General features: G+C 40.2%; 1 protein-coding gene across 2 annotated transcripts in view; it reads right to left on the bottom strand.

The window, feature by feature from the left end:
* Nucleotides 1–3,418: 3,418 nt before the first annotated feature.
* C2H1orf141 (chromosome 2 C1orf141 homolog) overlaps nt 3,419–22,195 on the bottom strand; it is a 64,018-nt gene continuing 45,241 nt past the window's right edge. For both annotated transcript variants that reach the window (XM_072649768.1, XM_072649769.1), the window contains exons 5-9: nt 20,977–21,059; nt 20,017–20,161; nt 15,241–15,322; nt 7,645–7,837; nt 3,419–4,476 (exon numbers count right to left, since the gene is read on the bottom strand). In XM_072649768.1, coding sequence (XP_072505869.1) covers nt 3,679–4,476; nt 7,645–7,837; nt 15,241–15,322; nt 20,017–20,161; nt 20,977–21,059 — 1,301 coding nt within the window. In that variant the 3' untranslated portion in view covers nt 3,419–3,678. The remainder of the gene's footprint in view (nt 4,477–7,644; nt 7,838–15,240; nt 15,323–20,016; nt 20,162–20,976; nt 21,060–22,195) is intronic.

A 22,195-nucleotide genomic window follows, 5' to 3' on the forward strand; every position in this document is an offset into this window, starting at 1 on the left:
GGTCAGTTCTCTATATATTCTAGAAATGAGGCCTTTATCCCCGAGCTTGGCTGTAAAAATTCTTTCCCAATTTACTACATCCCTCCGGATTTTGGTTGCATTGGGTTTGGTTGTGCAAAAACTTCTCAGTTTAATGTAATCAAAGTTATCCATTTTGCATTTCATAATGCTTTCTATCTCTCCTTTAGTAAAGAATTCTTCCCTTCTCCATAGATCTGATAAATACACTATTCCTTGCTTCTCCAGTTTATTCATGGTATCAAACTCAAAGTTTTAAAAACGAATGTTAAAAATTGTTTTTTACATGCAACTGGGAAATAAGATATAAAGGCAATGGGGTATAGAAATCTATCTTGTCCTACAAGAAAATAGAGGGGAAGGGGATGAGAGAAAGGAGGGGCATGATAGAAGGGAGGGGAGATTGGGGGAAGGGGTAATCAGAATGCACACTATCTTGGGGTGAGTGGAAGGGAGAGATAGGGAGAAAATTTGGAACTCAAAATCTTGTGGAAATGAATGTTGAAAACTAAATGTAAATAAATACATTTTTAGAAAAAAGAAAGCTTAAGATTATATTGATGGGGTGCTTGGGTGCATGTGCTTGGGCCCCAATTGTAAAATCACATTTCTCTTTTAAAATCACATTTCTCCCTAGCCTCAAATCACTTTTCCAGGCAGTTTCGCCCCAGCCCAAGGACACAGCCTGGCCCCAGCAGCAACTATTTCCTTTCCTGATATAGCAGCCAGCTGCACCTATAGAACTTATTAGTCTGAACCAGCTGTGCATTGGCTGAAGGGGCTGTGCACTGGGTCATAATGACATTTACTACTCACTGGCCAATCATATTATTGATGAGAGAAGCCTGGGTATTTCTCCATCAGCTCTGACCTTGTTTGACTTAGTGACATTCCATGCCTAAAACCACACCTCCAGGTAGCCCCTCCCCACCTTGGGCTATTTACCAATGAACTCTGGGTAAAATACCTGCACAGTAGTTACCGAAAGTGTATGTTCTTTTAAGAATTAACCACTCCCTACTATTGTGCCATAAGAAATGATGAACAAGAAGACTTCAGAGAGGCCTGTAAGGACTTATATGACCTGATGCTGAGTGAAAGGAGGAGAACCAGGAGAACTCTGTGCACAGCAATGACCACAGTGTGCGAGAGCTTTTTCTGGTAGACTTGGAATTTCGTAATAACGCAAGAACTTCTTAAAAAAAAAAATCCCAATGGTGGTTCTCAAGGCAAAATGCCTTCCACACTCAGAGAAAGAAATATGGAAGTCATTCGCAAAATGTAGCAGATCATGTTTGTGTATGTGTATGTGTTTGTGTATCATGTTTTGATTTGTTATATGATTTCTTTCATTTATTTTAATCTGACTACATAGCATGACTATAGTGAAAATATACTCAATAGGAAAGTATATGTAGAACCTATACAGAATTGTATGCAGTCGTGGGGAGGGAGGGGGGTAGTGGGGGGTAGGTGTGGGGGGGATAAAATCTCAATTGTATGGCAGTGATTGTTAAACATTAAAAAATAAAAAATAAAAAAAAAAGAATTAACCACTCCCTAATCCAACCCTGAATCACCTACTTAGAATATTTGGCACATGCTTCACTATAGAATATCCTATATAAACTTTACCTGTACCCCTCTAAGGTGTCAGGTTCCCTAAGAACTCTTCTTTACCTTGACCTCAACAATGTTTGAGTCTGTGAATTCTTCTACAGACAGCCCATGCTGGTAATTCCAGCCTTGGAGTTCCTGTAAACTCCCTCCCTCCTTCCAGTCCTCATCAATATCTGCCTTAGCTTTGGCTTCTATATCATGTACCATATTGAACTTGCAATCTGCTAAGACCTTGAGATCATTTTCAAACACTCCATTAGCTTCTTTGGTGCCACAATTGATATGGCACTAATATAACTGACATGATCTATGGAGACATGAAGAAAGTTACAGCTTCTAGAAATAAGAAAGGCTAGTCTTGATTTTGTTGTGAATAGACCTCATCTAAAGTATTGTGCTCAGGTGTGAAGCATTTTAGGAAGGAGAAATTCAGGGATGGGGCAATAAACGGAATGATGAAACAATTTCATTTGGCAGTCACTTGAGGAACTGGGGATGTTCTGCCTGGAAGAGAAGGCAAGAATGACATGATGACTCTTAAATACTCAAAAAGTAGTTGTGTAGAATTAGGATTGTTTTGTTTGGCCCCAGGAACAGAAGGCATAAGAGTCAAAGGGACAACTTTAGTTCCTGTGACTTCTCAAGTATCAGATGTCTGTCCCTCAAAGGACAACGGGCTGCCTCAGCAAGGGCTCTGGGGCTCTTCATGGAAGCATTTTTTAAACAACTGAATTATTACTTGTTGTCAGATTAGTTAGAGCATCAGGTCTGGCTGAACCGGATGGTCACTGAGATTCCTTCCAACTCTGACATTTGGTGATTCTGTGATTTTTTTCTTTTTTTCACAAATTTCTTAACCTTTAAAAAAAATCTTCTATAAAACATCATATCCTGTGGGAATTTGATCACTTGCCTAGCACAATGCCTTGCATATAGGAAACACCTGATTTGTTTGTTGAACTCAACTTTTAAGCCCCTGAATGGGTTGAGAAATAATCTCCTTTGAGATTTTCCAGCATTTATCTGCTTTCTATTTTCCTCCAATTAAAACCTGCTTTTCCTTAAGTCTCAGCAATTCAAAATAATCTTTAAAATTTCTTGTTACTCAGCTAAGTCTGACTCTCTGTGACCCCATTTGGGGTTTCTTGGTAGAGATATTGGAGTGGTTTGCCATTTCCCGCTCCAGCTCATTTTACACATGAGGAAACTGAGGAAAATAGACTTTAAGTGATTTGCCCAAGGTCACACAGCTAGTAAGTATCCGAGGCTGGATTTGAATTCTCAGGTCTTCCTGACTTTAGACCAAAGGCTCTATCCACTGCACCACAAAGCTGACTCTTTCAATTCAATTTTGAAAATGACTATGGTATTATTTTGTACTATTTTGCATTGAAAATGAATAGTATTTTAATTAAATTATGGATTAAATAAGCTTCTGAAGATGAGTTTGGGAACCCAAGCACCATTTATTATATTAATTTTATGGAAAAATGCCTTTCAGACTTCCAAAGCAACTGAGTTCCTATGAACTTTTGGAACACAACTATATCGTTATGTATACTATTATTAGCTGAAAGAAGCACAGATTGCTGTACCAGACCTAAAAGGCATAAGTAATAGAGTAGGAATTCAAATCCTGCACCTCTGATCCCAAAGCCAATGTTTCTGACTACGCTGGGCTGCCTCCCTGTGATGATACAATAGCAATTTCTTTATCAACATTTGAGTTATGTACTGAAAAATTTCTCAGCTCTCCATACAAATCGCCAAAGGTAAACAATTTCTTAAAAGATGATTTCATTATTAATAAAGCATCTTTGAACACTCTTCGGCATCTATTTAACAAGGCCATTTTATAGTCACAAAGTTCAAAATCTGCTTTTATAGTCACATTTAAAAAAGCCTTTAGTAACCTGACAAAGTGGAAAATTGTTCAGTCTTGTGTGATGATCCCTGAGAAGGTGGGTTACTCAGTGCTGTCCTTTTGACTCTGGGAGGCAGGCATCAGGGAAGTATCCAGCCTTTTCCCATGGCTGCTTCTCACTGGGCCAAGGAAATTTTGATGTTTGACTGTGAAGAGAGCCCTGACACTGCTGCTTTTTCTCTCATCCAATTCTTGGTCTCGTCCAAAGATGTCAAAAATAATGACTTCCCAAAGGTAGGGGCTTGTTCCTCTTCTGCCCCAATGTTAACAATTTGTTCTGCTGCCCCCCTCATTGGGGTTTTGGACTCAAAAGCTAGACCTGGAAACTTCTCATTGTATTTGAATGTGCTAGGAGCCTGGGGTTTAGTTCTCAAATATTGTATCCCAGTGACTACTTTATCTATTTGTAATATCTGAGGAGGCTTTCTGTTCAAAAGGTTATCCAGGTGAGTCATTCTTACAGTATTGCGGACTGTGCTAAAGTTCTGAAGGTACTTTGAGTGTCTGGCATTGGAAGAATACTGAAATTTGGAAGGTTTTGGAGTCCAATCTTCAGAGCTTTTTTCAGATTCCAGACTGACTCTATGGATCGGATAGTCATCCCCAGCCACTTGGACCGATGGGAAATTTGTTTTCTTTTGTGTCTCTTCATTCATCAAGTTTTCTGCCTCACGAGGCCTCACTTTGGCCTCTATTTTCCACTGATCTAAGAACATTCCCTTTGGACAGAAAGTAGCCGTCAACGGATCACTAATTAAGGTTTTTATGATTTCATTGTTCTTTTTCAAAACAAGATTTGTTTTTCCACTGATTGGCTTTTCTTTATTTTTCAGGTAATACTTGTTTCTGGTCAAAAGGAACATTTGTACATATCCCGTATCATGAAAAATTATGGGATTAGTCCGACTTAATATCTGTGGAGTAAAAAAAAAAAAAGACATTTAGATTTCCTTCTAGATATAAACTGGCCATCTTATCTACAAATATGCAGATTAAATGACTGCCATAAATTCCAAAACTGAAAATTGCTGGGCAGAAGTATCAAATGATATTCAATTACACAAAGAATGTCTCTCTGGTTATGAGATCTTTCTCTGCTAGCTGTTGTACCTCTAATGTGGATTAAGTAAAAGTAGAGATATTTTATAGGCTAACCTAGTGCTTCTCAACCTTTTTGATCTCAGGATACCTTCACACATTTAAAAATTATTAAGGCTACTCAAAAAACCTTTTATTTATGTAGATTACATCTATCAAGATTTATGATATTAGAAATTACAGTGTCTTAGTATTATTACAAAAATATTTTTTGACCTTGCAGACCCCCTGAAATGGTCTTCAGGCTCCTGGAAGCCCCTGGTCCACATTTTGAGAACCGTTGGTCTAATCTTTTGAAATGGAGAATGGAGGATTGGAGAGAAGCAACTTCAATCTCCAAAAAGTCTCCCTGGAAATAACTGTCAGGGAATATTTATTGGGTGAACCACTGGTCCAACTTGGAATGGTTTCCTTACACTTTTAGGTTTTTATTCTCCAAAAACAATAAGCACACAGAAAATGGATTAAGTTGAAAGATTCTAGAAAGTTCTCCTGCACTGGCTGGATGATGCCTTGGTGATGTCATCACCAGGGGGATTCATATTTGGGTACTGGTTGAATCAGATGGTTTCTGAGGCACCATCTTGCTATGGAGACCTGGGATTTTGATTCTATGATTGTTGTTCAGTTGTTCAGTTGTGTCTAACTCTTCATGACTCCATGGATTTCTGTGGGGTTTTCTTGACAAAGATACTAAAATGGTTTGCCATTTACTTCTCCAGTGTGTCCCCATTTTACATTTGAGGCACTGAGGGAAATAGAGATTAAGTGACTTCCTTAGGGTCACACAGCTAGTATCTGAGACCAGATTTGAACTCGAGTCTTCCTGATTCCTAGTAAACATACAAGATTACAAACAGAGCTATAGGGTGATCAGAACTATTTCCCGGGCCACTGATATTGAGGGGGCACCAACAGCACCATCTTGGGATGTGTCTCCTACCTCTGGAAGCTGTATTTCAAGTGAATTCCTTCACATCCAGGTCCATCCTCAGCAATGGCAGTCTTGCCTTAGGGCATACCTTCCTCCCCTCCAGATTAGCTGTACATCTGGTCTCTCCCACCCTTGGTCTCTGCCAGTCATCAGCAGTGTAGACATCTCATCTGTCCAGAGTGTGCTTCCTCTCTCATGGAGGCCACAACCCCAGGGATGTCCACTCTTCACATTGTCCAAATTCAAAAATTCCTGGTTAAGGTTCTGCTTAAAAACCAAATGTCCAAAGCCCATGATGTTGTATTAAGTGAATAAAAATTTAAGAGTAATCTCAGTCCAGTAGATCAAGACAAATTAAAAATAGACTGAGCTGGAGGCAGTGAGACCTAATGGATAGTGCTGGACTAGGTAGTCAGGAAAACTAAAGGTTCAAATCTTACCTTTTCCACCTACTACCTAAGTGATCACAGACAAGTTGCTTACATTGTCTGAGTCTTAGTTTCCTCATCTGTAAAATGAGATGACTGGATGAGATGGCTTTTCAGCCCTCTTTCAGGTTCTAATCTATTATCCTATGAACCCAGTCCACTTAGAGGAGATGGCAAAATCCAGACACATTAAGCCTGTTTGACCATCACCTTTGCTATGACAAGAAGGGCAGGTCTCAGGTGACACCTCCAACTAAATTTTGTGCCAGCTAAAGCATAAAGACATAAAAGCATTGTTTTGAGGGGCTAGTCATGAAAGACAGAGTAGCCTAGTGACGTCATGGGCAGTAGGATGTAATAAAGAATTCTCAGAGGCCTCCATGGTTCTATGTAGGTGACAAGACCACATCACGTGTCAGGTTGGTCAATGTATCCCACCTTTACCCAGAGACAAAGAGGAGCCCTGAGGGTTGCACAGTTGGGCACATACTTGGCTACACTGCATTCGACAAACCTTGAATTGTGTGGCCCAGCCTGGCTCACTGCCAGGTTCATTTTTCTGATGGACAGAAGGGCAAGAGTTCTTGACCTGGGGCCATGAACTTTTATAAAAAATCTTTTGATAACCATTTCAATATTAATGATTTGCTTTGTAATCCTCTATATTTTATTGTACATATTAAAAAACATGTGCATAAATGTGTGTTGGGTACATGTGTGGTTATGTACACATGTATATATGTGTGTACGTGTGTATGTGTGTGTGCATTGTTGGGTGTAGGGGACAAAGAGGGGGAAATACAAACTAAGCCAAGGGGCCATTGCCCTAGGCAGTATAATTGACAAGAGTGCCCCAAAAGCCTGGATATGATCAGGGGGGACAATGAGAGTCAACCAGCCAACATGTATCTATTATATGTCAGGCTCTGTGCTAAGGCCTGGGGATACAAAGGGAAAAATATGAAAGAAACCCTGCTCTCAAGGAGCTTATATGTTAATAGGGGAGGCATTGTGTATATATCCTGTTTATGTATGTGTATATGTGTACATACATGGATACACATGCACATATATGTACAAGTAGATACATACCCTTGTAGTATACACATAAAATTAAATTAAGTGTGTATAATTGTATCTCCTCTCTCTCTTACACTCACACACACACACTTACACACTCACCCATACACACTCACAAACACACTCACACACACTCACAAACACACTCACACATACATGCCCAGTTTTTGTTTTTGTAGTCCCAGACCTTAGCACAAAATTGGCACATATGAACAGGCATCCTCCCTGCATACTTCTAGAAGGCCAGCATCCAGACCATAACCCACCCCAGATCAAACGCACCCATTTTCTGCTGGCCCTGTCATACTGGGAGCTCCTCAGGGCAGGGACTGTCTTTGCCTTTCCTTGTGCCTGGCACCTAGTAGATGCATAATAGATGTTTGTTGACTAACTAGTTTCCTAATATTCTGCAGACTTGCCAACATCTTTTCCATCTAATCCAGAAGCAGGAGCAATGCTGCACCTGCCGTACCCTCTCAGCTCCAGGATGACCGTCCCCTGGACCTCACCAAAATAGCCAGAAAAATGTTTGTTTTTGTTACCGGGGGAGCAGTTGCGTGCTTTGATTCCCTGAGGCTGATGATCTTGGCGTTTGGCTTGTTGAGTTCATCCTCAATGCTCAGAGGGATCAAATGCGTTGTCTCATTCTCTAAATCACGTCCAGGGGGAGGGACGTTCTTGAACCATCTGCTTCTCCCCAGTGAAGTAGCATCCTTTTGGGCAATTGCTTTTTTCCTGTAAATGATCAGAGGTTTAGCCAAAGGTAAACACTGGGGGGATGTTCCGTGTCAGCCCAAATGCACCAATGCACCAGTTAGCATTTATGGAGTCCCACCATCCAACCCAACCCAACAAACACTTTTTAAGTGCCTAGTGTAGTCAGTCATTGCACTGACTGGGTAAGAAGGAAGGAAATAAGCATTTATTAAGCACCTACTATGCCCCTAACTGGGTGCTAAGCACTTTACAGATATTTTCTCCTTTGATCTTCATAGGTAGGTGCCACTATGATACCCATTTCATAGTTGAGGAAACTGAGGCAGACAGAGGTTAAGCAATTTTATCAGAATCACAGCTCTAGTAAGATTCTAGGTCTGGATTTGGCCTTGGGACTCAGCATTCTATCTACTACCTCTCCTAGTTGTCGCTGAATACCTAGCTTCTGGGGAAAACAAGGCAAACATGAGACAGAGCCTGCTACTCTCACGGAGCTTACGTACATTGTACTGAATTCTGCATCCTATAAAGTCATCTATCAACCAACAGATACTTAATGAGTACCTCCTTTGGCTAAAGCCCGCTAAACTAGGTGTAGTGAGGAATGGAAATCTGAGCAAATAGCGGTCCTGGCCCTCAAAAAGCTTCTGGTCTAGTGCATATCCAGCATTATAATATGATACAGGATGCAGGGAGTGTTGTAACATTCAATTCCAGGGGGCCCAGAATTAGGAAGATCATGGAGTCCCCCAAAATAGATATTAGGTCCTAATCAATGGCCAACCAAGGCTGTCCTGAGAACAGGATCCGTTTGGAAATCTCCTTCCTTGTCCAGATCTATGGCCATAGATATCAAAGATCTCCATCTGCAAATGATCTCAGAGGTAAGTGATTTCAATCATCTGTTTTTACAAATAAGGAAACCGGGGTCCAAGGGAATTCAGTGACCTCCCTAGCATCCAAAATAGGATTTGAACTCGGGTCTTTTGACTCCATAGCTAATGGTCTTTCCCCTGTACTATACTGATGAGAGATCTGAAAAAATCCTCTTTACCAACAGGCCATCCTATGACCCAACTTTCCCAAGTATCTTATTTAATCAGGGTGACCTGGGAGTGGGATAGACACCAACAGACAGAACCTGCTCAGACCTAATGACTCAACCAGGATGGCCTGAGACCTGAAACCTGGGCCCACTCTGCCCACTTCTGTCCTAGCTCTAGGTGGAAAGTTTAGTCAGAAATGGAGGCCCAAGTCTTGGAGCAAAGAACATCATTTCTACAGTCTTAGGGGTAGAATGAGCACTTCAAATGAGCATTGAATAAGCAGTTACCATGTTAGTCAACCAACACACACTTATTAAGGGCCTAGTGTATGCCAAGCACTGTTCCAAGTCCTGGGGCTACAAAGAAAAGACAGTCCATGCTCTCATAAAAACAACTATGTCCAAACAAGAAAAACCCTGAGTAGATGGAGTGTATTCTTCTAGCGAAGGTACTCGTAACTGGAAGAACTAGGAAAGGCCTCCCACAGAACATGGGCATGGACTGAGCCTTGAAGAAAGCCAGAGTCACTAAAGGGGGAGCAAGGAGGCAGAGCTTACCCTACAAAGGCTGGACGGTGGTGTCTGAGGAATGACAGGCAGGCCAAGGTGCCTGGATGGTCGAGTGTGTGGGTGGAAGTTTTCCTTAAGAGGCATGGCTTGAGGGCATTGGGCCAGATGACCAGCTCTGTGGTCCTAGGGACTCATGTTCTTGATACTGAGGAGTCATGGGATTTGAGTCCTGTGGCTCAGAGAAACAGCTGCCAGTTATTGTCTTTGAAGGGCTCTGACTCCTCTCTGGGATTATCTTATAAACTCTCAATTTACCCAGCCTTTCCACCACTTCCTTTTTTTCAAATTAATTAATTATTTTGTTTTCAGTTTTTTACAATCACTTCCATATATCTTAGATTTTTTTCCTCCTCCCTCCCCCTCCTTCCTCCCTCTCCTCCACCCCCAAGATGGTGTGCAATCTTGTATAGGTTCTACACATACGTTCTTATTAAATACGTTTTCACCTTAGTCACATTGCATAGAAGAATTAAAATGAATGGGAAAAACTATGAAAAAACAAAACAAAATATAACACAAGAGAAAATAGTCTGCTTCATTCTGTGATTCAATTCCATAGTTCTTTCTCTGGATGTGGAGGACGTTTTGCCTCAAGGGCCCATTGGAAATTTTTTAGGCCCTTGCATTGGTGTGAAGGACTAAATCTACCAGAAAAATTCCTTGCACGCTGTAGTTGTTGCTGTGCACAAAGTTCTCCTGGTTCTGCTCCTTTCACTTAGCATCAGTCCATATAAGTCCTTCCAGGCCTCTCTGAAGTCTTCCTGTTCATTTTTTATAGCACAACAGTATTCCATTACATTCATATACCACAACTTGTTCAGCCATTTCCCAGTTGTTGGGCATTCACTTGATTTCCAGTTCTTGGCCACCACAAAGAAAGCTGCTATAAATATTTTTGTACATGTGAGACCCTTCCCCATTTCTATGTTCTCTTTGGGATACAGTCCTAGAAGCAATATTGCTGGGTCAAAGAGTATGCACTATGGGCATGGTTCCAAATTGCTCTCCAGAATGGTTGGATCAGCTCACAGCTCCATCAACAATGAATTAGTGTTCCAGTTCTCCCACATCTTCTCCAACATTTATCATCTTCCCTTTCCAACACTTCCTAAGGCATGACTGCATATCAGGGGCTATCATGTACACTTCCAATACACCAAGGTTTCTTCTTCTTCTCCTTGCTGATGATCTTGACAGTGAACCTGAGAATCATCTTGATCTTCCCAGGACAGCACTCCTTGAGCACATCCCAAAGAGATGGTTGGGCTTTCCCACCTGAAAGATGGATGGTAGTGGATCTCCATGTCTCCCCCATCTTCTGAGACTCCAAAGCCTAGGTGGAGAGCCAAGTGCCCCTTGTGGCATCATTGTGCTATACCTCCATGACTGTGCCCTGACAACCCACTTTTCCATATACACTCCCCTTATGTGTGACCCCTCTGTACTCACCTTACTACCCACGATGTGTATATTTATGGGTATTTGCCTTATATTATAGGGGGTATGCTTCATTGCCAATTTTCTTTCTGTGCTATTCCATCAAATACCTTTGCCTTAAACTACTTGTGTCCTCTGGCTGACTAGAGGACAATTCAGAGAAAGGATAAATGAGATTCCAATAGATTAAAGGTCTGTAGAAGTAGTCAACCCAGGAGAAATGGGATATTCTTAAAAATTAAATTGTAAAGATTCACACAAAAAAGCATTCCAAGGAGGAGGAAAAAAATCAAAATAATTTGAAGAGACATGGATATATCCCAAATTCACCAACCAACACAGAGTTTAAAAATATATACAGAAGATGGAAGCAAAGTAAGGCAGCAGAAGATGTATACAAAAGTGTGGCACATTACCCTAAGATTGCTGTATCTGGTATAACAGCTCAGAATTTACCAAGGAAAGTAAGGAACTAAGAACAATAAAAGATTTTTAAAATTTTTGCTGTATTCTTTATTTTTCTTGCTTTCTTGTTTTTGTTTTTTGCAACACTGTTTGTATGACTTCCCATGTGTAGTGACCTTCTCAGTAGGTGGGGGAGGCAGTAAAGGGAGGGACAGAATTTGAAATTCAAGATGAAAATGAAAAAATGGAAAAAATGATTTAGCTATATCGAGGAAAAGAGGAGGACCCAAGAAGAAGTAGGACCACTGTGTGGGATGGAAGGAATAATGATGATGGACAAAAAGAAGAAAGCAGGCTGCCCACTTCTCAAGCAGCTTCTCTTTTATCTGCCAAGCAGAATGACTTCACAATGTAAGTGAAGAACAAATATGGATAATAAAAATACGTTGCTATATCACACTACAATACTCTATCCTATATTATGTGAGCAAAAAGGATAATAAGGAATGAATAGCTAAGATAATAATGAAAGTTCTTTGGTGCCCTTGATACAATCACAACACTCAGCCAAGCCAAGCTGCATACTGGCATTCTGAAAGAACTGGCCCCCTGACAGTGATATATTTTAATGGCAAATGGGAGAGGCATTTGACCTAGAGAAAGGTCCATGTCATCCTGAGCTGCAAAAAGAGGAAAGAAAATAGAGTTTAAAAATCAGTGAACTTGATTTTTACTGGAAGTCAAATGGTTTGGCTGAATGTCATGGTGAGTATTACTTTTGAGGGTAAGTGCGAATGCCTTCTAACTCAAAAATCCTGAGACTTTGGAAAGATCTCTCCTCCACACCTTTCAGCCCTTCAGATTCTTGAAGGCTGAACACGTATTGTGTGCCATGATGTTCCCCCAGCTCCTGCAGAGGCTCCTAATATCACATGATTTCAAGGCCCTTGCTTCCCTCAGCTGCCCTCCTTTGGACAGTCTGCAGATGACCAAGGTCCTGCAACCATGGTTCCAGGACTGAATCCCATACTCCAAAGAAGGTCTGACCAGGGCAAAGTGCACTTCCTTGTTCTGGATAGTTTGCTTTTGGTCATGCAACCTGGCTCGCTTAGGGGACCATAGTGTATTGAGTGCTGAGCTTGGAATCAGGAAGACTCATCTTCATGAGTTCAAATCTAGCCTCAGACACTTACTAACTGGGTGACCCTGGGCAAGTCATTTCACCCTGTTTGCCTCAGTTTCCTCATCTGTAAAATGATCTGGAGAAGGAAATGGCAAGCTACTCCAGTGTCTTTGTCAAGAAAACCCCAAATGGAGTCATGAAGAATTAGACGTGATTTAAAAAAATGACAACAACAACAAGAAAGGGTAACATTGCAGCTCACTGGGATCCTTTGGCATTTGAACTGTCAACTCAACTGGTTGAATATTCCTCCCCATTCCAGGCAATCCACACATTTCTTTGGAATGATTTTTGTTATGACAAAATACATAGAGGACTGATAATTTTAATAGAATGATAATAAGTTGTCACAAAAGACAAACACTTTACTGAAACTTTTTTAAAAAGACTGAGAGGATTACAGGCCTTGAGGGCTGCCTGTGAAAAGAGACCCTTCTCACCTTGGTCTGTTCTCCTTCAGTGAAAGGCTGGAGAGCAGGGGTGCTCTGGGAGCTCCACCTCAAGACTTCAGTCTTACAAAAGAAAAGCCATTAGCAATGCGTGGGACAGCATCCTTGCAGTTTCATTTTTGCTAACAGGGCTCATTTGTCCACATAGGTTTTCACTTGAAATCTCTTAGTTGTTTTATTTACCGAGATAAATTATCAGGCATTATATACCCATGTATGTGTATGCACGCATGCATGTCTATATGCATGCACATACATGTATGTAGTATATGCATATATCCCCATAAACTAATTCTATGATCCTATGACCTCTAAAAGTGGGAGTGTGGGACCCAAGATCCCTTCTACCTTGAAATCTTCAATCATGGATCTGAGATAGAAAGTGGGAGAAAGGAAAGAGATCTTTTCAGTCCACTGAGAATCACAGTACAGAAGAAAGAGCACTGAATCATGGTCAGAGGACCTGAATCCAAATCTTGGCTCTGTCGCCTAATACTTGTGTGATGTTGACCAAGTATCTTTTTCTCTCTGTGCCTCAGTGTCCTCATCTCTGAAATGGTGAGTTGGACCAGGTGGTCTCTAAGATCCCTTCCAGTTCTGCAGCCCTGGTCCTCTGTTCCTGTGGTCACATGAGTTTGTCCTTTGTTCTCAAAGAGGACATGACATCAGGGAGGTGATGCCATGACATGCAAATGAATTGGAATTAAGTGAGGCAGTGCTGTGCAAAGTCACCAGCCTCATTTTCTTCTCCAGAGTGATCTACATCCAGTGGCAAAATATAGATCAGGACAATTGGAGATGGCCCTGGACGAAGTGGGAGACCTTGGTCTTTTCAAGCTAAGGTCTTCCCCAAGTCTCAGTTTGATTGAGACAATATCCATTCAGCGATTAAGCCTAGAGAAGAAATAGGGCAGAGAATAACCTCTTTTACCTAGTTAAAAAAATCGATCTGGGAGTGGGAAACTCAGGTTTTCTGGCCAAAATGGAAATAATTGCCACATACATTCACTCTGAGCCAATCAGGGCCCAAATAATGACCCAGGAGGACTTGGCTTAGGACTTCTTATTGACCAGCCAATGAGAATCAGAGTGATGTGAGTTAAAGGCATGGTCTTTAATGGAAAAAAAATGTGGCCCATAAACACCAAGATATATTGCAAGGTTTTGATGAGGGCTGGAAAGGGGGTGTGAGACCCCCTACAAAGACCAGGGTACCAGGGCCATGGAGAAGAATTCATGAACTCAAGCATTGTTGAAGTCAAGGTAAAGATTTATTACACTTTTCATCTGGCAAGAGTTCTTAGGGAACCTGCAACCTTAAAGGGGTACAGGGAAGGTTTATATAGTATATCCGATAATATCACTTGTGCCAAATATGCTAACAAGGTGTTTTGGGGTGGGATTAGGGAGTGGTTAAGAAGTGGTTAGTTCTTAAAGAAACATGCACTTTTGATATCTACTGCGCAGGTATTTTACCCAAAATTCATTGAGAAATAGCCTGAGGGGGCTACCTGGAGGTGTGGTTTTAGGCCTGAAATGTCACAAAGTCAACCAGTGGTCAGGGCTGACCAGGAAAAACCAAGCTTCTCTTGTCAATGTCTTGTTAGACAAGATTAATGTAAGAGTATAGGTATGTCTAAGTCTAGGACACATGTGATTGGCCAGTGAGCAGTAAATGTCCTTATGACCCAGTGTACAGCCCCTTAAGCCAGTACACAGCTGGTTCAAACTAATGAGTTCTAGAGGTGCAACTGGCTACTATAGCAGGGGATATAATGGTTGTTGCTAGGGCAGGCTGTGTCCTTGGGCTGGGGAGAAACTGCCTGGAATAGTATTTTGAGGCTAGGGAGAAATGTGGTTTTTAAAGAGAAATGTGATTTTATAATTGGGGCCCGAGTACATGCAACCAGGCACCCCATCAGTTTCATTGATCAAAATTTGCTTTCCTTTGGGTAGAGCACCAGCAGGTAAGGGCATGATACACTTTGTGGGTAGTGGGAGAGGAGGGAATGAAGGAAGGGAGGGAGAAAAGGAAGGAAGGAAGGAAGGAAGGAAGGAAGGAAGGAAGGAAAGGAAAGGAAAAGAGTAGTGACAGCATCCAAGGCAGGATTTGAACTCTGAGCCCAATGCTCTGTGCTCTGCTGCCTTCTCCCAATAATAAGTGATAAGAGATCAGAGGGGATTGATTCCAAATGACCAGGATACAAGAGCACAGGGTCCCATTTTAGATTGTACTCCAAGGTTCCCATAAATGCAGAAGGCTGTTCGTTACTTTTCTCTTTAGCAGGACAAGAGAACATAAAACACAAAATGTCATTGTTAGAACAGTTACCTTTTTTTCATGCCATCCTTTGGTAAAATGCCAATCGTGTCAGGGATTGTTCCAAATTTCTGACAAGGAGTTCTACTTGTACCTGGAATAAGAAAAAGTCTTTGTGGGAGATTTGTCAGCTGGGTCACTTAGGAAACAGTTGGGGGGAAGTAGGGACAAGGGCCCAAGACATCCTGTGGCTCTGCAGTACAGAGTGAAGGACCCTGGCTCTGGGTTCAAATTCCGCTTCTGAGACTTACTACCTGTGTGACCTGGAGTCACTTAAATGCTTTAGGCCTCCATTTCCTCACATGCATAATGACAAAGTTGGACTAGGTGGCTCAATCTTAGCACATCGTCTGGCACATAGCAGGCACTTCATGAATGTTTGTTGCCTTGACTGAGATCCCTCCCAGTTTTAGGCAGATGGAGTGGTGAGTTTGGAGTCTGGAAGACCAGAATTCAAAGCCTCCCTCGGACACAAGTTGTTTGACTTTGGGCAAGTCACTCAACTACCCTTTGCCTTGGTTTCCTCCTCTGTAAAACAAGGATAATAATGGCAATTACCTCCCAGGGGTGTTGTGAGGAGATCACACATGTAAAGTATGTTGTAAACCTTAAAGTGCTTTATAAAGGCTAGCTATCATCATAATTATTATGATATCTGTGATCTTATGATCTCAGGCAGAAGTGGAAATCAAAAGGATAAATTGTGCGAATTCTAAGAACCAGTAGAGTTAGGTTTCCATATTGCTGTGGGGATTTAATTAGCCACACCCTCTTATGACAATTAGATTATTTGTTTTTAGTCTGGGGAGAATATAATGACCCTCTAGTTCACAAATTCCTCTCCTCTGTAGCTTTTTGGAGTTTAAATCAGATGAAAGGTTAGGAGTACAGTCAAAGTAGATCCTAGTTAGGAAAATGCTAAAGTGTAGGCAGAGGTTTCTCTCTTGGATTTAATTTAAATTTAGCTTTATGTTTAGCTAACTTCTAGCTCCTTTCTATTTGAGGCAAAATTCAAGATGCCTAAAAGATTTAGCAAAGTATATTGCAGGGCATGCGGGTACCAGACAGGCACAGGGAGAGGACACTGGAATGATTGGACCTTCTTTCAGAGAACTTCTCTCAGGCTTAAAAGCTAGGTACAATTAGGAGCTTGAGTTTTATGCTCTGAGACATCTATAGGGGACCGATGACCCTCCTCAATCTCTCACTGCAGTTTTTCTTATTTATCTATTGCTTCTGTCTTGCCCATTCTTTCTGACTCAGTTTATTAAGTCCAGAGCCAGGCTAGGGAGTATGTTTGCTGTGGCTGCTCATCTCCTGAGGTCTCACCTTCTTCCTCTCAATCTGTGTCTTGTAGACTATCCATCCCAGGTATGACTTGATTTTACATTCTGGTTTAAAGATCATTATAAGTCAAGTAAACATACATTTATTAAGCACAAACTATGTGGCAGGTACTATGATAAGTGATGGATATACAAATAAAGGTAAAACGTCTCTGTTCTCCAGAAACTCACAGTATAATGGGGAAGACAACATGTAAACCATTATATACAAACAAGATTTATACAGGATAAATGGGAGAGAATCTGAGAGGGAAGAAACTAGCTTCAAGGGGGACTGGGCAAGGCAATTTGTAGAAGGTAGGTTCTGAGCTGAAACCTGTAGGAAGTCAGGGAAGCCAAGAGATAGAGATGAGAAGGGGAAACATCCTCAACACACCCAGTGAAAAGGCATGAAGTCAGGAGATAAAGTGTATTGTAGACACAACAGCAAGGAGGCCGGTGTCACTGGATGATACAATACATGGAAGGGAGAAAACAGTAAGAATACTGCAAAAATAAGAAAGGGACAGACTGTGATGAGTTTTAAAAGTCAAACACAATATTTTTTATTTAATCTTGGAGTTTATTGAGTAGAGAGGTGACATGCTTGGATCTACATTTTAGTAAAATCACTTTAGTAGCTGAGTGGAGGATGGACTAAGTGGGGAGAGACTGAAGCAAGCAGATTCCCCCAGCAGCTACTGCACTAGTCCAGGCTGGGGTGATGAGGGTCTGCACCAAGGTGGGGGCAGTGTGAGGAGAGGAGGCAGAGGTGAAATCCACAAGAGAGGCTGCAAAGGTGAAACGGACAAGAGAGGCTGCAGAGGTGAAAAGGACAAGAGAGGCTGCACAGGTGAAACGGACAAGAGAGGCTGCACAGGTGAAACGGACAAGAGAGGCTGCACAGGTGAAACGGACAAGAGAGGCTGCACAGGTGAAACGGACAAGAGAGGCTGCACAGGTGAAACAGACAAGAGTTTTTTAACTTAGTTAGATTTTTTAAACTTTTTAAACTTAAAAAAATTTATATAGTATTTTCTCCAATTACATGTAAAGACATTTTTTAATGTTCATTTAAAAAAAATTTTGAGTTCCAAAGTTTCTCCTTCCCTTTCTCACTTCTCTCCTAAGATGGTAAGCAATTTAAGTTATATGTGTAATCATGTAAAATATAATTCCATATTAGTTGTGCTGTGAAAAAAAAAAAACAGAACAAAAGAAAATGCCATGAAAAAATAGAGTGAAAAATACTATGCTTCAATTAGCATTCAGATTCCGTCAGTTCTTTGTCTGGATGCAGATAGCATTTTTCATCATGAGTCCTTTGTAATTGTGTTGGAACATTGCTGCAAATAGCTAAGTCATTCATAGGTGATCATCGTACATTGTTGCTATGTAAAATGTTCTCCTGGTTTTGCTCACTTCACTTTGCATCAGTTCATGTAAGTCTTCTCAAGTTTTTCTGAAATTGTTCTGCTGATCATTTCTTAAAGCACAATAGTATTCCATTACATTTATATACCACAACTTGTTCAGCCCCAATTGATGGGTATCCCTTCAGTTTCCAATTCTTTGCCACCACAAGAAGAGCTGCTATGAATAATTTTGTATAAATAGGTACCTTTCTCTCTCTTTTTAAAATCTCTTTGTGATACAGACCTAGTAATGGTATTGATGGCTCAAAGGAGTTAAGTATGTTCCAAATTGCTCTCCAGAATGGATAAATCAGTTTACAATGCCACCAGCAGTGCATTAGGGAGTGTCCCGTTTTTTCCACATCCCCCCCCAACATTTATCATTTTCCTTTTCTGTCATATTAGTTATCTGAAGAGTGGGAAGTGGTACCTCAGAGTTGTTTTGATTTGCATTTCTCTAATCAGTAGTTATTTAGAGCATTTTTACATGATTATACATAGCTTTGATTTCATCTGAAAACTGCCTATTTTTATCTTTTGACCACTTATCAATTGGTAAATGACTTGTATTTTTATAAATTTGACTCAGTTCTCTATATATTTGAGAAATGACCCTTTTATCAGAGGTACTTGCTGTAAAAATTGTTTCCCACTTTTTTGTTGCATGGTTTTGTTCCTGTAAAGCTTTAAAAATTTAATATAATCAAATTATCCACTTTGCATCCTGTAATGCTCTCTATCTCTTTTTTGGTCCTAGATTCTTCCCTTATCCATAGATCTGACAGGTAAATCATTACTTGCTCTCCCAATTTGCTTATGGTATCACCCTTTATGTCTAAATCATGTACCCATTTTGGCCTTATCTTGGCATATGGTGTAATATATTGGTCTATATTCAGTTTCTTCCACAATGTTTTCTAGTTTCCCCAGCAGTTTTTGTCAGATAGTGAGTTCTTGTTCCAAATGCTGGGGTTTTGGGGTTTATCGAACAATAGATTACTACGGTCATTAACTACTGTGTACTGTGTACCTATTCTATTCCACTCACCCATCACTCTATTTCCTAACCAATACAGAATAGTTTTGATGATTACCACTTCAAGGCATAGTTTGAGATCTGGTTAGGCCACCTTCCTTCACATTTTTTTCATGAATTCTGAAAAGGACCGATTTATAAAAAATATCAATAACAGCTCTTTTTTTTTTTATAGTGGTAAAGAATTGGAAATTGAGGGGATGTTCATCAGTTGGGGAATGGCTAAACGACTTGTGTTATATGATTGTAATTAGATAGTACAGTATTCTGTACTATAAGAACTGAGAAGCTGATGCTTTCAGGAAAACCTGAGAATATGAACCAATGCAAGGTGACATGAGCAGAACCAGGAAAACAATATATTTGGTAAAAAAACAAAACAAAACAAACCCCAATATTGTAAGGATTATCAACTGTGGAAGATTAGCCACTCTGCTCAATACAAGGATGTAAGACAATTTCAAAGAACTCATGATGAAAAAATACTGTCTTCTAGAGAGAAAACTGATGAACTCTGGGTCCAAATTGAAATATTTTTTCATTTTATTTTTCTTTCTTTAAATTTTTTTTGCCGCATGGCTAATATGAAAATTTGTTTTGCAACTTCACATCTACAATGAATATCATATTACTTGCCTTCCCAATAGGTGGGGGGAGTGGCTGGATGGAGAGAACACAAAACTTTAAAAAAAATGAAAAAATATTTTTAATTTATTTAACCTCTCTCAGTCTCAGTTTCCTCATTTACAAAACAGTGTCAAAATCTACCTCCCAGGGTTGTTGTGAGGATCACATGAGATAGTATATATAAAGTGTCATATGTAAAATTCTTGAAGCAGTACATAAATGCTAGCTATTAAGATCATCTTTTAGATTCCATTAAATTAGAGCACCTATGCGCACTCCTATCAGTCAGCCTTCTGTGACACTGTTTCCCCTCAACTCTCTTTATAACTTTCTAGATTCAGAAAGTTATAATCATTTCAGACCAATGGTGATACGACTTATGTACCTGGGAAATCTGCATATTTCCTCTCCTTTTCTCCATAACTGGATTGATAATATGGAGCACAGAATTCTGTAGTGTCCAAAGCAGGTCCTCTGAATGATAATGGAATTGGTTGGGATATTCTGAGCCATGGCATCATGTGTCCTGTCTAAACAAAGGAGATCATGTGAGTTTTTAAGTTCTCCCTTTTTATGAACCACTAGGTATAAAATATTTATAGCAAATCTTTTTGTGGTGGCAAAGAACTGGACATTGAGAGGATGCCCATCACCTGGGCAATGGTTGAATGACTTATGGCATATGATTGTAATAAAATATAATTGTGCTATAAGAGACGATGAGAAGAATGATTTCAGAAAAACCTGGAAAGATTTACATGAACTGACATAAATTGAAGTGAGCGGAATCAGGAGAAAATTGTCCATAGTAACAGCAATATTGTGTGATGATCAACTGCGAATGATAGCTACTTTCAGCAATACAATGATCTAAGACAATTCCAAAGGATTTATGAGGAAAAATGCAGTCCACCTCCAGAGAAAGAACTAGTGGAGTCTGAATGCAGATTGGCGCATACGATTTTTTAAACTTTGTTTTTCATTTTTGTCTAGGATTTGCATTTTTTTCCCCATCTGTGTTTTCTTTTGCAACATGGCTAATATGGAAATATGTTTTCCTGACTGCATACGTATAATCTATTTCAAATTGTCTACCTTCTCAAGGATGGGGACAAGAAGGATGGAAGGAGAGAATTTGGAACTCAAAATTTTTAAAAAATGAACGTTAAAATTTTTACATATATTAGAAAATTAATTTTTAAAAATTAAGTTCTCCCCTTTTCTCCCTTCTCCATCCTGAGCCCTCTTCAAATCTTGGGTTGTCATTTGGCATCTGTAAGTTTCCTAGAGCTATATGGAATTTTCATTGATTGGGTCAAATCCAAAGTCTAGGAATAAAACTTACCTCAGCTTTGTCCTTGCTTTTTGGATAAAGAAAAGGCTTAACAGACTTTAACTGTTCAGGTGCTTCTGAAAGTTGTGATTCCTCTGCAATGGAAAAAATGAGGACTAAATGTTATTTACTTGTTATAAATCCCTTCATCTACATTGCTTCAGACATCTTAAAGCACTATCTTAACTCTAACTATTGTAATTTTCTAAAGCCACTGGCGCTAAATTAAACCTTTCAAGCTGTGATAATGGATTTCCTCAAACTTGTATTGCTTGTATGCTTTTCAGACTTGATCCTTCATAAAACAATAATAACAATAGCTGATATTTGTGTTCTGTTTTAAAGGATTCCAACTATTTCATATCCATGATTCCTATGGATGGCATGGCTGAGGTGGTGAAGGGAGGGCTGCATTTCCCATGATGAAATGGAGGTTCAGAGAGTGCAGATATTTTCCAGGACTCCATTTCCCAATATCGGTGAGTTCTTGTAATGCAGGGTGATTTTTGTAGGCTGTGTGGAACCTGACTAGTGCAAGAAGACTAAACGAGTCTTTGAACATTGAACAGGATGAACAGTTCAATGCTAATGTGTCTGTAGGTCCCCAGAGGGTCTCCAGGGACCTGTGCTTGGTTCTATGCCGTTAACTAGACAATAATAGAATTAGATAGATTTGAAACTGGTTGAATGACTAAATTCAAAGAGTAGCCATAATGGTCCTCTTGGCAGGCACTCTCCATTGGAATGGCCAAGATCCATGCTTGGCCCTGTGCTTTTAAACATTTTTATTAATGACTTGGATAAAGACACATAAATATGGCATGCTTATCAAAGTGGTCCATAATTCAAAATAAGGAGGGCTAACTGACACATGGATGAGAGAGATAGGATTTAAAAAAAGATTCTGACAGGATAGAGTATTGCACTAAGCTTAATAGGATGAAATTTAGTAGAGACAAATATAAAGTCTTCTACTTAGGTTAAAAATTTGACATCCCAAGTATAAGATGAAGGAGTTTTGTATGGTAAGATGGTTGTCTGACAGAGCCTTGAGATTTTAATGGACTACAAGCTCAAGGTAAGTCAGCCTTGTGAGATAGAGTAGAAAACCTTGAGCTGCAAGGCAGGGTTCAGCTTCCTGGAATAAGGAGGCAGCAATCTCACTGTCCTCTGCTTTCATCAGCCCTCCTCTGGAGTATTGTGCTCAGCTCTGGGCACCGCAATTGAAGAA

The sequence above is a fragment of the Notamacropus eugenii genome, chromosome 2, assembly GCF_028372415.1.
Source record: "Notamacropus eugenii isolate mMacEug1 chromosome 2, mMacEug1.pri_v2, whole genome shotgun sequence".
Taxonomy (NCBI): domain Eukaryota; kingdom Metazoa; phylum Chordata; class Mammalia; order Diprotodontia; family Macropodidae; genus Notamacropus; species Notamacropus eugenii.